Genomic DNA, 16,660 nt, shown 5'->3' with positions numbered 1-16,660 from the left:
TACATTTAGTGCACTGGAGGAGTTCTTAGGTAGGAATTTGTCCTGCATCTGTCCTTACAGTCATGTACACATTCAAATATAGACGTAACAGTAGCTGCCCTCAAAGCTGGACTTGGGTTTACCTCTTAAAAGTCCATTTTGCTCAAGAGTAAATATTTCTACAAATTTCAAATCTGAAAATCCATGCCAACTTTAAATTGTGGATAAAAACCTCACAATTCTAATTCAGCTTTCTAACCCATTCCCTGTTATTTTTCCCCCAAGATATAGTTTAATTCCAATGTCATATTGTCTAGGAATTCCACAGCTGTATGAGGGCTACTACATTGTTTTAAGAATGGTACAAGTGGAGAAATCACACCTACTCATGCTTTCCTCTCTCCTTCCATCCCCACTATCCCCACACTTCATTAGGTACCCATTATAATTAGTTCGTTTAGGATGCTATTAGATGGATTTTGGATTCATGTAAGGAATTGTTTTGTAGGATCATCTTACCTCTTTTTAGTTTCTAAGTGGAGTCATCAATTTGTCATCTTTCTAAAGCAGCAATTACCATAATATCAAGAAACTGTCCTTTTAATAGCTCATTGGATATTGATAGGTATCAGAGAGCTTTGAAAAGAAAACCACTAGTTCTGTCACACAAAAAGAATGGGGAAGTATTCCATGTAGCTGATTACAGTAAAGAAGAGCAGTGAATTCAACTGGATTGTGGATATTGATTGTCAACATCTATTTTCTTTTCAAATGGGTCAAGCATTTTTTCGTCTGGCAGTATAGGTGACTCCTATTGAAATATCAAGTTGCAGTATGCTCACCTTGATGTCCAACAGTCTGTGTTTTAAGAAACATAAACAGCCTAAATGATTGAATTCAGCAATGTGCTTAACATGAAAAAAAATCTATCATTTGAATCTTGACTCTGTTTTTCTATTTGCTGTTGTCTTGCCCTTGCGAGACAGTATAGGATTTTATTATGCTGTGACTCATTCAAGGAATGTAGAAGTAGTATTGTCCTCTTTTTGCATATTCTTATGGTATCATGGATGAAGCAGCAGAGTGCCTCCCCAGCAGGTTTGCTGATGACACAAAGCTGGGAGGAGTGGCCGATAGCCCAGAGGGATGTGCAGCCCTTAAGAACGACCTTAAGAAGAGGAACTGTCTGAAATTCAACAAAGGCAAAGGCAGGGTCCTGTACCTGAGGAAGGAATAACCCCATGCACCTCTACAGGTTGCTGGCTGACCTGCTGTAAAGCAGCTTTGCAGAGAAGGACCTGGGGCTCCTGGTGGACAACAAGCTGTCCATGAGCCAGCAGTGTGCCCTTGTGGCCAAGAAGGCCAATGGTATTCTGGGATGTATTAGGAAGAGCATTGACAGCAGGTCGAGGGAAGTGATCCTGCCCCTCTACTCGGCCCTGGAGAGGCCACGTCTGGAGTGCCATGTTCAATTCTGGGCTCCTCAGTACTAGAGTCTTGGAGCTCCTAGAGCAGGCCCAGTGGAGGGCTACAAAGATGATTAAGGGACTGGAACATCTCTCTTATGAGGAAAGGCTGAGGGAGCTGGGTCTGTTCAGTCTCAAGAAGAGATGACTGAGAGGTGAATCTCATCAATGTAATACAAGTGTCTGAAGGGACGGTGTCAGGAGGATGGAGCCAGGCCTCTTCCTGGTGATGCCAAGCAATAGCACAAGAGGTGACAGGCAGAAACTGTGGCACAGGAAGTTCCACCTGAATATGAAGAACTTTTTTACTGTGCACTAGAACAGATTGCCCAGAGAGGTTTTGGACTCTTCCGCAATGGAGATTTTCAAGAACCATTTAGACACAATTCTGTGCAATGTGCTTTGGGATGACCCTGCTTAAGCAGAGAGGTTGGGGTCCCTTCCTACCTGACCCATTCTGTGAATCTGTGAATCATATTCTAAATCATACTGGGGGTATGACTGTGATTCACGCACCCACAAGCTTGTTTGTAATGATAGACCTGGTATAATGCTGCCACACCAATCCTGTAGAGTTTATTTAGAATGTCTTTGGTCCTGAAGTCCTTCACAGTTTTCTTGGAACAAGTCCTACAGAATGCATTTTGCAGTCAAAGAAAATTGGCATATTTACCTGGAGGCTGTTTGCCTTTGTAGCTCTTAAACCTCCAACATGCAGCTGGTTAATGTAACTGAAACAATGGCCTCTGAGCAGGAGATCACACTAGAAACAGAATGTGTATGGAAAAAAATGTTGGCTACCAGGTATCAAGTTTAGACTCCCATTAAAACAGTCAATAGCTGAAATATGTTTTGGTTAATAGCTGAAGTAGTTCATGAAGTGTTAGTAAGATAGTAGTTTTTAGGTAACTCTTCTAGACCTATGCTTCTTTCTAATCTATGCTTCTCTCTCCTTAAGATTTTTTAAGTGTTTTTGTTTTACTGTGGAGGTATCTTATGAATAATATTACTATTGAAGAAGAAATTGGAATCATCCAAGTAACAGAATTCTTTTGGCAAGAAATAGTGTTTGTGACATTTTTGTTGCTTGAGTCACATGAGAATCTGTTCTAATATGAATCTATATGTAAGAAATACATAAATAAGTTGAAAATTGAATGTGAAAATGAGGTCCAAATATGTCCCACATTTAATTCACCTGTCCATTTAACCCCAGCCATTTCTTCCTGCAAAGGGAAATAATGTGGAATAGATTTTCTGAATACATTGAAAAGATTTTTTTGCGTGTTCGTCATGAGGCAGTGGACCACTTAAATTTATGTAAATTTTAAAATAAGATGAGGATAATTTCAGTTGTTCATGTGTGGGTTGGATTTATGGAAGCTCAGAATGGGAACATATCGTAAAATCTTGAAAATTCTGATGGGATAAAAGAAGCAGTTCCTACTTCTAGAGGTGGTTTTTATATGAATGCAATATAAGCAGAGAACGTTGGAGTAATTTTCCTTTTCATTAAGCATAAGTAAACTACCAACAAGGCTGCAGAGAAGAGTACCTCACTTCTGGTTCCCGCAATTCTGTGCATATCCTTATAAGCTTGAATATGTTCTTGTAGTAAATGTGTATGTATGTAATGAAGGAGGACAGGTAAATTTTATTGCAAAGGAAAATTATGTGATTTTTGAGATCTTCCTTTTTTTGCATAGTTATTTCAAATTTGCAATTTGTTTTCTCACTATTTGAATATCTTTATGATAATCATACAAAGTTATTTGCTTCTGTTTGACTGTCATCTTTAGAAGAGCCTGTTTGAAAAGGTAGGCTTTTAAAGAATTGGCAACTATAGCATTAGAAACCAGGTATACAACTGTAAAGGATTCATAGAAGTAATTTTCAAAATTAGGTTCACAGCTTCTAAGTTCTGTAGTTTGTTGCCTTGAGGAGTTTTGTGTTCTATGGAACTGCCTCCTTAGGTAAGAAACATTATGAATTTACATTGAGCTTTCCATCATAAATAAACCATTGTAGGGGTAATATAAGAATATAAAGTAATTGAGGGGTGAGGGAAAATCATTTTGAGAAGTACGAACAAATGACTTAAGGTCCAAATATATTAGATAACTATGACAGTCATAAAATATGAAATTCAGATAGGGCAGATACGGGGGTTCTGTTTGGCTTCAAAGGTTAATTCAAAGCTTAGTGTAAAGCAGCTGCAGAGAGTAAGAATATAGAGTGAAAAGAACATTTTTTTTCAAGCTATAAGTTATTTCTTTCCCCAAGGTTTTACTTCAATGCATTTTTATGATTCCTGGGCTTTGCAAAATTGAATTGCATTTTTCATATTCTTTTCATGTCTAAATAAATCCAAGGTAAGATAACCTTTATGTAAATGGTGGTTATATTGTATTAAGAGCTACAAACCATTTCTTCAGAGCAGAATCTGTACTCAGGATTCATAAGAGCCTGTAGAAGGATGATGGGACTCTTGGGATGGTCATTTAAAAGAACAGATACAAGCATTATTTTTCTAAATTGCTATCAAGGCATTACAGTTACTGTATTTTCTTTTTAAAAATTAAAAAAGGAAGAGGAAATATTCTTGCACGCATTTCCCTTTGGTGGGTTAACCTTGGCTAAGAACCAGCTCTCTACCTAGCCAGGAGGATGGCAGGAGAAAATAGGAAGTAAAAATTTGTGAGTTAAATAAAGACAGGGAAATTGCCTACCAGTTGGGTAGGGTGAAACAGACTTGACTTGGGGAAAATTAGTTTAATTTATTAACAATTAACAATTGTTAATTTATTAACAATTAAAATAGTTTGGAGTAGTAAAAAACTAAAAGACAGACTTTAAAACCACACCTTTCCTCCTCCTTTTCCTGGGCCCAGCTTCACTCCTTCAATCCAGACTCCTCTCCCCACCCCCTGAGCAGTGCAGGGGAGACAGGAAATGCGAGGTTGTGGTCAGTCCGTTTTGGATCCTCTCTGTTCTTCCTTCCTCATCACACTTTTCACCTGCTGCAGTGTGGGCTCTTCCCACTGGCTGCAGTCCTTCAGTAAAAAAACCTGCTCTATTGTGGGTTCTCCATGGGCCACAGTCCCTCCAGGGCATATTCCCCTGCCCTGGTGTGGGTCCTCCACAGGCTGCAGTGGATGTTGGCTCTCACGTGCATCTCACCATGAGCGGCAGGGGAGTACCTGCTCTGGAGTGTGGAGCACCTCCTCCTCTGACCTTTGTGTTCCCTCTGCTGCTCTTCTGCCGGTGTGGCATTGTTTGCTCTTTAACTCTGTTTTCTCCAAGTTGCCACCATTTTGACTGAAGGGCTCAGCCATGCTCTGCTGTGGTTCTTTTGGAGCCAGATGGAACCACCTGTATCTGGTTCAGGACAGCCCCGGCCTCTCCTTACCAAGGCCACTCCTGCAGCCCCCCCACTGCCAACACCTTTACATGGACATCCAGTACAATCCTGTTCAATTAAAATATATTTTAAGGTAGTGAAGGAAGCTTGCAGTTTCATGTGCACACGATACCACCAAACCTCTACTTTTGTTAAAAGACTTACAAAAATACATGAGCTAGGATTCAGTTGGCTATGAGTTTCTTGGAGGCTAGTTTTGGTTACTAGACAGTCTGGAATGTCATGAATGAACCATGGGTGTGGGCTTTTCAGCAAAGCTGCCCTTTTAAGTAGGACAATGTTGTGAGTACAGTATGCAGTCAGGGATAATGGTCTTCTGTGCCTTATCCATGCAATATGATTGCAAATGTTTTCATTGCATTTTCCCACCATTTAGATTGCAAGGGGATAATTTGGCAGAAGGGCCAGAAGATGTCTCCATGGTATCTCAGGCATCTGAGCCAGCAGTGTCAGACTCTGATGGTAAGTCATATAAATATTTGCTGCTCATAAAAAACCCCTGAACACCAACATCTTGAATTTACGAGTAGAGGTTATGTCTGTAAAAGTTTAAACACTTCCAGAGAGGGTTCCTGGTGTTTGAACTCAATCATTTACGCTTGAAATCTGTTTGAAGAGCCACTAACGTGATTTTTGTCGTGGGCAATTAGCACTCCAGAATAATTCTTGGCCATATTTTGAGAGGTACCCTGGGCCAGAATTTGTTCTTAGTCGGCAGTTCGTATGTTAGCATACTATTTCGGATGTAAAACAACTTAATAGCATAGACGTGGGCTGTTCATTGCCAGTTGGCTTCTACGCCAGAGAATGGTCTTTGAAATATTTAGTATAATACCACACATGCACCCACATGGCTCAATACACAGCAAAAATAAAGAGTTTATACAGTAGTTCTGAAGAATGTTTTTTCTCCACATACAAACACTAATCTGCAGTCAGGACACTCAAGCATTTCAATTTCTGCTCAGGATTTGGAACAGAATAACACCTGAAATGCTGGAAAAGACAATTCCTAAGGGAATTTCCAGAGAATGCCCAGCTTTCCTACAAAAGATAAAGTTAATGAAGGTTAACTTTATCTTAGCTGTCACTGGAACAGAGAGAGAAAGGCATAGAGGTTTGGACAGAGAATCTGCAAAGATAAATCTTTCAGTCCATTCTCTTACTTGTGGGCAGAACCAGCTGAGTCTATGAATTGTAGGGCTTGATTTCGGTATAGTCTCCAGCAGCCACAGACAAGTCAGCTATGTTGATCAATTAATGCAAAAAAATGAAAATCAGAATTAACTCTTTAATTATCCCACTGTCTGCTATTTAGTGCTACTATGTGTGCTATTAGGTATTAGGGCAACCTGAGCTTTCACTCATTTCTCTTGCCTCATTTGTAAACCAACCATTAGTCACTAGTATGTCTTTAGAGATAAATTTTTTAAACTGGTTTTGTGAGAATGCATGGTTTCATGCAGTCACGACATTGACTTTTCCTTTTATCTGCAATTGATCACTTAATTAAAGAAAATAATACGGGACTCAGAATCTCAAAATATGATGTCCTTACAATCATCATGAAGATTGTCAGCTAGAGATACTTATACTGGTGATTTTACTCAAGCCCTCTGAAAGGAAGGCAAAATTCTTCTGTTATGAGAATAATTCCCAGGAAGGGAGGTAGTGGTGGCTTGTTAGGGATAGGTAAGGGAATACGCAAGCATGAGATTATTGCAGTAAAATCAGAGGGGTAAGACATATATGTAGGAAAAAGTTCTACAGTTCATGAAATAATTTATTTTGAACAGATCTCGTCCTTCCTTTTTCCTTCCTGTGTATCCTTTTCTTGAAGTGAAAATATGTCCACTTTGCCATGCCATCTTCGGAAATTGTAGGCTTCAATAAAATAGTTCAGTAAAATAGTTGGTTGCTAAGAGGCAAAGCCACCAGGATTAAAGAAGATGAAATTGCCAGAAGGTTCTGGATGCCATGTAATATTGAAACTGAATCTTTCATGGTCACAGGGTTTGGAGCACAAAAGTGCTCTACCTGTTGTAACTTGGGCCACTTCATATGTTTCTGAATCCGCTGTAGTCTGTATGGCTACAGAGAAGATGGAAAAGGCTTTCGCTAAAAAATCCCACCTTCAATAAAATATGGGGAGTAAAAGTATACTTTTACTCCCTATAGGAGTAGGGAGTAACATAGGTAGATGGGGCAATGACATTCATGTTGTTATAAACATATCTTTCTGATGTCCGTGAATATACATGAACCTGTTAATCATATAGCTGGAAGACAGCAAAGCCTCTAAGGCAAAAAGACTGAGGTCAGCAGCAAGGTAATGCCAAATTTCTGTCAAGAAGCACTCTCAGAAATGTTCAGCATTTCAAAACTTATGTTTTTGGTTTTTTTCCTAAAATGTTTGCTAGTAATACATTTTGATTTGAAAAAAGACACAGCTGGATTTCACAAGTAGGCACAGACTAGAAACAGGCACAGAACTCAGGCAACTGCCCATTCTATCAATCTTTCCTATAAATGCAGCACATTACTTGCTCTCTGTGCATCTGATATTTATTTCCAATAAATATGTATGAGAAGATGATAAAAGAGACTCATAAAGATATTATTAAAAAAACCAAAGTAACCAAGGCATTGTTGCACTGAATTTTTAGTTATGTCCACTTACAGATGTATTATATGATGAAAAAATGAATAACAGGCTTCACTTACCAGGTTTATTTGAATTTATTTTACTTATCAGTACCAATGACCATAGTGAGAGAAAACTATGCATTGGGAAGTGCTGATGCAAACCATTCGTTCAAGAATATGCAGGCAAGGTGCTGATGCACAGCAAAGTTGAGGGTAGCTTTCTTTAGATAATTATCTGTTTCTGGATTAGTGGGAAATTGTTGTTAGGTCTGGTACATCTCTTCAGATGAACTAAGTTCAGAAGTAATTGGCAGCACATCTGATCTAACAGGCCTTATAAATAAGCCTCACTTGAATCATCATCATGGCTAGGCTTCGCGAACGAAGATTTGGGAACCAATTCCACTTAATAAAGTCAATGTAGTAGCTTATGTGAAAAGATCATGTGCAGCATCAGACACTATACTGACTCCACTGTCAATCTGGGTCTGTTTCTAATTAACCACTGTACTAACTTCCCTGGAGTGTAATCCTGCAGAACTGGACAGAGTTATGTTTGATCTAAGCAGTAAAAATCAGAGATAGGAACCAGGTCTCAAGATCAAGGAATACAAGACTCTTTAAAGCTGCATTTTCTTTTCACTGTTCTAAACTATACCTCTCAAAAATGTTTCTCTTTTCCATTAGACTTCACAGGTAAAAATGAAGGGAAGAATTTAATAGCTAAGTTCGTGATTTTGATTAGAAGCCGCAGCTTTGGTGACTGCACAGCAAACTTCCCCTGTAGCTACCAAGCCTGTCAGATTTGTCTCTTGGGTCAGTCCTCCACTGAGCCCTGCTCTTCTCCTACAGAGGTAGATGGGGAGAATGTCTGAATCTTCAAAAGATAGACACTATAACAGAATTTATCTAGTAAAATCTATATCTGTCAACCCCCAGTGTGTTTTTCAGGTTGGGGGAATTGTAGAAGCATTGAACTACTGTGTTTCTGTTTTGTTTGGTTTGGTTGTGTTTTTTTAATATATATTTAGAAATAGTATCACTAAAGGATAATTGTTCATTTACTCCCAATCTCCTATAAGTACCATACGACCTTGTTTCACTTGTTTCACATGTTCATTCTCTCTTGCTGAAAAGTGCCTTACCCTCTGCATGAAGCCATGATATAAGGCAGGAAAAGAGGACATTATTGCAAATAAAGTTTTTGCAATCTATGCATTCTTGTAGAAGGAAGCTTAAAAGGCAATGACTTATTAGGGAGTAATCTCTTAAAATAGGATAAATGAAAAGCACAGCACTTCGAAACCACTCCTCGAATTATCTAAGAAAAGCTGTGTTCATGACTTTCTTTGCAGTAATAAAGAATGGTGTGAAACAAGGCTGCGTTCTCGCTCCTACCCTTTTCACAGTCTTTTTCAGCATGATGCTCCAAAGGGCCATGGCAGACCTCGATGATCAGGACGGTATCTACATTCGATATCGTACTGATGGAAGCCTATTCAACCTAAGGCGACTGAAGGCCCACACCAAGACCTTAAACCATCTTGTCCGGAAGCTGCTCTATGCTGATGACGCCACTCTTGTTGCCCACACAGAAGCAGCCCTGCAGCGTTTAACATCCTGCTTTGCAGACACTGCTGAGCTCTTTGGGCTGGAAGTCAGCTTAAAGAAGACAGAAGTTCTCTATCAGCCTGCACCTCAGGAAGTCTTCCATCATCCCCATATCACCATTGGCCAATCAGAACTCAAATCAGTCCAGCGCCTGCATCTTCTAGAACGCTTCCATCAACGCTGTCTCCGTACAATCCTGAACATCCACTGGTCAGATTATGTGACCAATACATCTGTTCTTGAACAAACAGCAGTTACAAGTATTGAGGCCATGTTACTGAGAACACAGCTGCGTTGGTCAGGGCACATCTCCAGGATGAAGGACCACCACCTCCCTAAGATCTTGCTCTATGGTGAACTTGCCACTGGCTGCTGCAAGAGAGGAGCCCTGAAGAAAAGATAACTGGTCTACTCTGGCCTCCAATCGGGAGGCCTGGAGACACACCATCTATAACGCTGCTGTTTCCTTTGAGAAAGCACGCAGGATCACTCTCGAGGAGAAAAGACAACTCAGAAAGAATCGTGCCTTGCAGAATATACCACCTACGGAGTCTTTCTGCTGTGCCTTTTGCAACCAGACATGCCTATCTCGTATTGGCCTTTTTAGCCACCAGCTTGCTTGCAACAAACGTGGGTAGAACCCTTCCCAAATCTTCGTTCGCGAAGCCTAGCCATGAAAAAAGTGTTCAACTGCACATATTTCTGAGGTGTGGGCAAAGCCTTGTTTCTTTTGTGACTACCTGGAATAATGTAATTGTACTGAAAATGATAGATTCTATGGTACTGTGCCAGTGTGTAAATGTGGTATTTCCTATTCTGTTGTTCTACTAGATCTACAGCTCTACAGATTATATTGTGATATGTAATACTTAGTTTACTAAAAAAATTTTACTAGAGTAAATTTCACATCAGTAGGTCATTCCCGACTGAACAGGAGTCACTGATTTTTATTACTTGCCAGTAGAAATTTTAAAAAAACTTAAATGTATAGCTTGTACATAGTTGGTGTTTTTGTTTTGATTTGATTTGTTGTTGTTGTTGTCTGGGTTTTTTTGGAAGTGGTTTTATGTTTTGTTTTTGTTTTTTTCCTTTAAAGCAAATATAGTAGAAAGTTCAAAACAGGCATTAGGATGTAGAGAAATAGTTCAAAATCGGGGATGTTCAATAGAAATACGAACATATGAAACACACATAGAGTCATTCCAGATGGAACTGCATGATCAGGGTAAAAAATCAAGGACGCAAATATGTGGAAGCTAGGATTAAGAACTAGATAATGCAATGGCAAAAATGTGCCATCGTCTCCCAGTTTGTGCACAGCTCTCTGACCTCAACTTTGCATCATCATCACCTCTTCTTCCTCCACTTTTATTTGTTTTTGCAATGAATGTGGTAACCATAGTTGCCGTACTTCAGTATAGTTCTGATTTCATAATAAGTATAGTCCGAGATGTTTAACAAATCAGGGTCTGGAAACATGAGGCCCTCCTTGCTGAGTGTCTGCATAACAGTAGAACCTAGGGAAGATCAGGGCATCTTGTTTTCCTGGGCTGCTAGACATCTAAGTGTCTAGCAGTGTCAGGCAAAGAGGGAAACTGCATAGCATGTTACTTAGAAATTGCTTTCTCTGACGTGGGTACATAAAACTGTTTTGAATCATTGCAAATGCATCAAATAGGTATTCTAGACTTTTCACAAAATCCTGACATGTTACAAATGTGGCAGTATGGGCAAAAATTATAGCTTGCATGGCTTTTAAATGTTGTCTAAATTGACCAGGACATTTAACGTCAAGGATTTTAACTGTATTCTAATTATTTTAACATGATTAATTAAATCTAATTTTATCAACTTTGATAAAGCTGAAGAACCACTACTCACTTGTGTAAAGGACAAAGAGTATTTAGTTTTAATAGTAAAGAACCTACAAAACACCTTGGCAGCTGAAGGAAGCTTGCTTATCACTCTACTCATGTTCCATGTTTCATTAAGCTTATAAATTAAAATCAGAGATCAAATGAGAAATAAATTAAAATTAATTGAAGAGTAACTGAAAAGTAGTGCATTTACAGTAGCCACATTTACCTTCCCAGCAGCAAATTTATGGGCTTTGTATTTTCAAAGTGACTAATGCTTACTTAATTAGAGTGATTTACTTCTCTTCTACCTCTTTGGAACAGCTCAAGTGCCTGGAGTTGAAACACTTACAGAAGCTATTGATGAATTTCAGAGTGCCTCTCGAGTGACAGGATCTGTAAGTATCTTCCCATATGGATAATCCTTTAAAATTTTGTGGTTTTAAAGTTTCATAAAGAATAGATTTTGCATAAAGATGAAAACTCTGTTTGCCAACACTGTCATCCTAGAGAGAAGAAAACTAAATTTACACAATCCTTCTGAAGGAAGGGCAGTTCTCTGTCTTAATTTTCCTTCTAGAAAAGGTGATATTTTGAAATGTGTTATTATAATTTCTTACAAAACTGTATTTTGTTAGACTTACACATACAGCTCCCATTGAAAGTGCAGTCATTTTATACTATGTCTGTATGTTTTTAAACGTTAGTCAAATATTCATTTTACCAGATATTACTTCATGTTACAAATAGAAGAGAAAAAAATAATTAAAACTCTGTTTCATTATGAAATATGAAATTGTAATATCTCAACTATAATTTAGCTTTTTGTTAATATTTGCTTGAAAACTAACAAGAGGTGTCTAGTTAATATATGACTAGTTTATGTATACATATATATTTAAAGAATGCAATATTATGCTTGGTAATATTTCCACCAGTTCTTTTATTTTGAAATTTAAGAAAATCATTGCAGATATGAAGTTTGCAGAAAACATAACCAACAGTAAAATAATTTCAAAAAAATTATATAACCATAATTTTGATGCTAGTTGTATTGCACCAGGAATTAGAAAAAAAATCAATCCCTTCTTTGACCTATATTCAAAGGCAAATAACTTGACAATAGTTGTTTGGTTTAGCAAAATTCTAGACAGGTGTAAGAGGACATGTTAATTCCTGTTCAGCCATTGCAACACTGGTTTATAGCACACCTTAGTGTTTATAAAGTAAGTGAAAAGAAGGGCTCAGTACTTTTTAGCTAAGGAAAAAGGGCAACATAAATTCAGGTAGTACTTATTCAGGTAGTACTAATAAAGCTAGATAATACTGAACATAAAGTATTTCCAACGAGAGTTATCAAAGCAGTTGACAGATATGAAGTTCTAGATCAATTTCTAAAGCTCTTTGAGAACTTGGAGTGCAAGAACATCACACAGCATTTGCAGATATTCGGCAAAAGGAGTAAATAACAGAACTTTAGTTGCCATTACTTGGAGTTTCTTTCTCGAGCCTCCTGCTTCACACCAGTGAACAGAGGGGTATAATAAATTTTGCATCAGTTTCTGAACCCACGTTCTTTGTTGATTTGGACCTGCAACTACCAAATTTGATTTATCAGTTCTGCAAACATGTAGCATAGGGAAAGAACAACAAATTAATTGAATTACAGAGAAAAATAAAAATATATTGAAAACAAAACATCATTATGCTTAGTAGCAAAACCTTGTTACAGAAATGTACAGCCTTCAGCTGAATAGTTTTAAATATATTCTCTGTGTGTGCATGTTTAGGAATGAACAAACAATATGTACCTGTGTCATTTAATGCTCTGCTAGTTCCAGGCTTAGTTAAGATTGCCTGGAAGAGTAGACTGCCAGAGACAGTAAGGTTCTGGGCTGTATCCCTGAAAGCCACACTGGCTGTTGCTGTTATGGCCAGTGGTGCAAAGAGAAGGCAAGAGCAGTTGCAGCTATTGCACTGTCCAGCCATCCTCTCTGCAGGGCAAAGGCAGCTCACTCCGCTTCCACGATTTCTTGGGAAACTACTTTGCCTAAGTTTCTAAGAAGCCAGTTACGGTTAGTTCATATGCTTTGGGGTTTTTTGGGGCTGGGTTTTTTTGTGTATGGTGTCTTAAAGTTCTTGTTTAAATAGCGCATAACTAGCTGATTGTGTACTTTTCTCTTTACGTAAGATTCAGGTATCCAGCACTATGTTTGTCTGTAACTTATCTCCTCAAAATGAATCAAATGATACAACTGTTCTTGTTGCCTTTTAGGGCTCTGATGGAGAGATCTGTTCCGCGGTCCCCTAATAACTTTCAGTGAGACTTATTCTTTGACAATCTTGATATATAAAATATAGAGATAAAACTGAGGTTCCTCATAGGAAGGCTGTGAAGATAAATGCATTCTTGCAATGGATTTCCACAAATCCTCCAAAGCAGTAAGAAATACGCCTCTAAAATTACTTCAGAATTGATACCAAAATACATTCTGATGACTTGAATGATTTTCAGATATTGTATGAGATACAAGATGAGAGAAAAATAGAATAAGATGTTGATCAGACATTTCTCATAAATTGGACAAATTGGTTCATGGCATTCACTCAAATGTTCATATTACATGTAAAAACCACTGATGTCTTTCAAGGTGTGCAATGTTTAACATTGGTACTGCATTCCAATAGGGTAATTTGAATCTGTTGCTAGTTAAATAGATCATTATAATAAGTTTTCTCCACTAATGTGTATTTGACAAATTTTTCTCAAAGATACATTGGCCTTCAGAGGATAAGTACTTTTAGAAAAATTGTAGAAAGAATTACATAAGGAACTTTAGAAAAGAACTATGTGGATTCTTTTCTTCATGTCCCGTGCATGAATCCACCTGTAAGATCTTTGATGTGGATACTAAAACAATCTGGACTAAAATTATCTCAGAAGAGATAGGCAACATCTATGTCTATAACATGGTTCATGTAATTTACACTGTGGTTATATTATGATTTTCTTTGTAGCATTGTATATTTACTGTTCTATTTCTGAAAAATTGGGGAGTTTTTGTAGTTAGACCTTTTTCTTTAAACTTTTTAAAATAGAATCTTTTGCTATGCTTTATTTTTCATGAAAAGAGTTAATATTTGAAAAATGGGGAAATTAGATTTTCAGTGCTGCCCAATGCCAAACAAGGCATTCTAAATTAACGAGTAAAGCTAGCAAAAAGCTGGTTGAAGTATTTACAAGAATGAGCACTTTTCCCAAGTGTTTTGCAAGAATTCAAAGTGGAAGGAAGCATTCAAAACATTGTTAGAGATCCTAGTTTACTTCTGGGTCATTTTCTGGCAAATATTTCATGTAATGAAAAGTGCTAGGCAAAATGCAAAAGCTTTTTGTTGAGATTTTTTCAGTGTGGTGAACTCAGAGTCCTATTTTACTTTATGTTTCTTCAAATGAGTTTAATAAATCTTTGGCTAGCAAGCTTTAAGAAAACAGCAAAGTGATACTAGGAAGAATTTAGGTGGGCTAGATTTCCAGCAGAAATGGAAAACCAAGGGGAAGTTACTAATTTTACTAACTTTACAGTGACTAACAGAAAGGAAAAAGGCACATGCACTGAGCAGATCACATTGAGTAGCCTTTGCCTTCCCTCTGAGTTGCTTCCTTTACCACCTGGATCTAACAGGACTCATGCTTAGTTGTTGAGGGGTTTTATGTGGATCTTTGCATTCAGTCATCTTGGTTTGCATGTGCACATAAAAAGGTATATTTTTCTCTGCAAATTATCCATGTAAGGCAAACCAATCCAAACGTAACAGAAACTGGAAGAAAAAAAGTTGTCCAACTGCAAAAAGCATATCTGCATGAATTTGCCTTGGGTTTTTGCTCTTTATTACTACGGGAAAAATACTGTAATAAAGTGTTTTATAAAAGTGTTTTGTTTTAAATAAATTTTCCACTGTTTTCATTACTGCTTTGAAACTTTTCATTTGCTTTTATTGAGGGAATACAGACATGGATTTTCTGTGACAAATGCATAAATTCCTTAATGGTAATTCAGTTTGTGAAATGACTTGAGGCTTCATGCACCAGAAAAAAATTAAGCTTTTATTCTTACTATCAGTATATGTTGAATACAATAATACTATGATGATACATCATATAAATTCTATTTGTTAGAAATTTTCATAGCTTTTTCCACTATTTTCCCTTAGAACAATACTAAGAAGTAACTTGATTACTTGTACAAGTTTGAGTATACTCAACAGCTCTAAATTACCCAAACTTCAGTAATTAACTAAATCTATACATTATTTCTTGGATTGGGGTGACTATTTAGCATTTAGCAGGTTAGTAATTAAAATAATTATTTTAAGGTTGCACTGCCACATCAGGAAGAGCAACAGTTCATCTATGAGGGAGTATGAATTATGAAGGTCATACTTGTATATTATACACACAAAACTAGTGTGTTCTGATACAAAAGTTTTCAAATCCAAGCAGAATTTTGTATGCATGTGGAAATTCAGGCAACTACAGTTGAAATTTTAAATTTTAACTTCAAATTTTAAGTCTTTGGCAAAAATAATAACAGATAATATTAGATTACTGCAACTCTTCCAACAGCTAGTCAAAAAAAACAGTGCAAATGTTTAAGTTTAACCACTATTAGATAAATTAACAATATAAGACTGTTAGAAGAACATAATATCATGGTTCTTGAGAAATAAATTATAATTCCTGCAAGTTGTTAAGCAAGCAGTTTGAATGACATACCTTGAACCTCTTTGGTTGAGACCTACGCTGTGTAAAACAAAATCCATAAAATATACATGTCATTTTGTACATACAGTTGCAAAAAAAGAAGAAAAAAAAGGAAAAATAATTTCTTACTTTTAAAATTATCTTTTTCTTTGGAAGGCACCTGAAGTACTTAAAGAAATTATCCTTTCTTACCTGCTGATATTCTTTTTGCTGATATTCAGTCATGTATTGCACAACATGAGCCCCCCTGGGTCCCTGCGTGACCCCTGTGATGCCTGGCAGGGCTGCCACATTCCTCTATCTGAGTCCAAGGGTAAGGACTGCTTCCAGAAAAGCCTCTGCTTCTCATAAGTTCATCAGCCCCACTGGCACGCAGCATGTGCTTAGTGCTTCAGGGGAGATCTAACGCAGGCAGACAGTAGGGCAGTTTTCTTCTTGCATGAAAATACTCTTATTAGGAAATATTTAATCCTCTAAAATGTAATTTTAAACTGAAAGAATATTCTGAACTTTAGAAAAATACATATATATAAAATAAATAATTGAGTGCCTTGTTTTTACCTGTCTAAAATTTTGGGTTCTTGGTCATGACAAATTCAGAAATATTATTCCAAGTAACAGGAAGTCAGAATGGAAATTTAGAAAAAAATTATTCTGGTTGCATTTCAGAAACTTAAACAAATGTGATTCCCAAGTGTCCACATATTTCCTGCTTCCCACTTGCCTGTAAACAGAAAAATGGTGTGCAAGTTAACTCAAACTACCATTTTTGTAGTGCAAGGTTTAGTGTAAAATGTGCTGGCTGACTGCCATGGGAAGCAAAAAGCTTGTAATTTCAATTACATGGTATTTCAAATAGAACAGGCCCTAATGTGGAAGGTGGGGATTAGAGGTGGCAGCTGATATTGCAGCAGAGCTC

The 16,660-nt window shown here is 37.4% G+C and overlaps 1 protein-coding gene across 7 annotated transcripts in view; it reads left to right on the top strand.

Annotated features, from left to right (window-relative positions):
- The window catches only part of CUNH8orf34 (chromosome unknown C8orf34 homolog), a 161,726-nt gene that overhangs the window by 117,090 nt on the left and 27,976 nt on the right, over positions 1–16,660 (top strand). For all 7 annotated transcript variants that reach the window (XM_027698274.1, XM_027698647.1, XM_027698499.1 and 4 more), the window contains 2 exons: positions 5,243–5,328; positions 11,304–11,377. In XM_027698274.1, the coding sequence (XP_027554075.1) occupies positions 5,243–5,328; positions 11,304–11,377 (160 nt within the window). The remainder of the gene's footprint in view (positions 1–5,242; positions 5,329–11,303; positions 11,378–16,660) is intronic.

Source organism: Neopelma chrysocephalum, unplaced genomic scaffold, assembly GCF_003984885.1.
Source record: "Neopelma chrysocephalum unplaced genomic scaffold, ASM398488v2 Primary Assembly neopelma1_22, whole genome shotgun sequence".
NCBI classification, from domain to species: Eukaryota; Metazoa; Chordata; class Aves; order Passeriformes; family Pipridae; genus Neopelma; species Neopelma chrysocephalum.
Note: the sequence above shows the minus strand (reverse complement) of the source record. Positions and strands in the feature narration are given on the sequence as shown.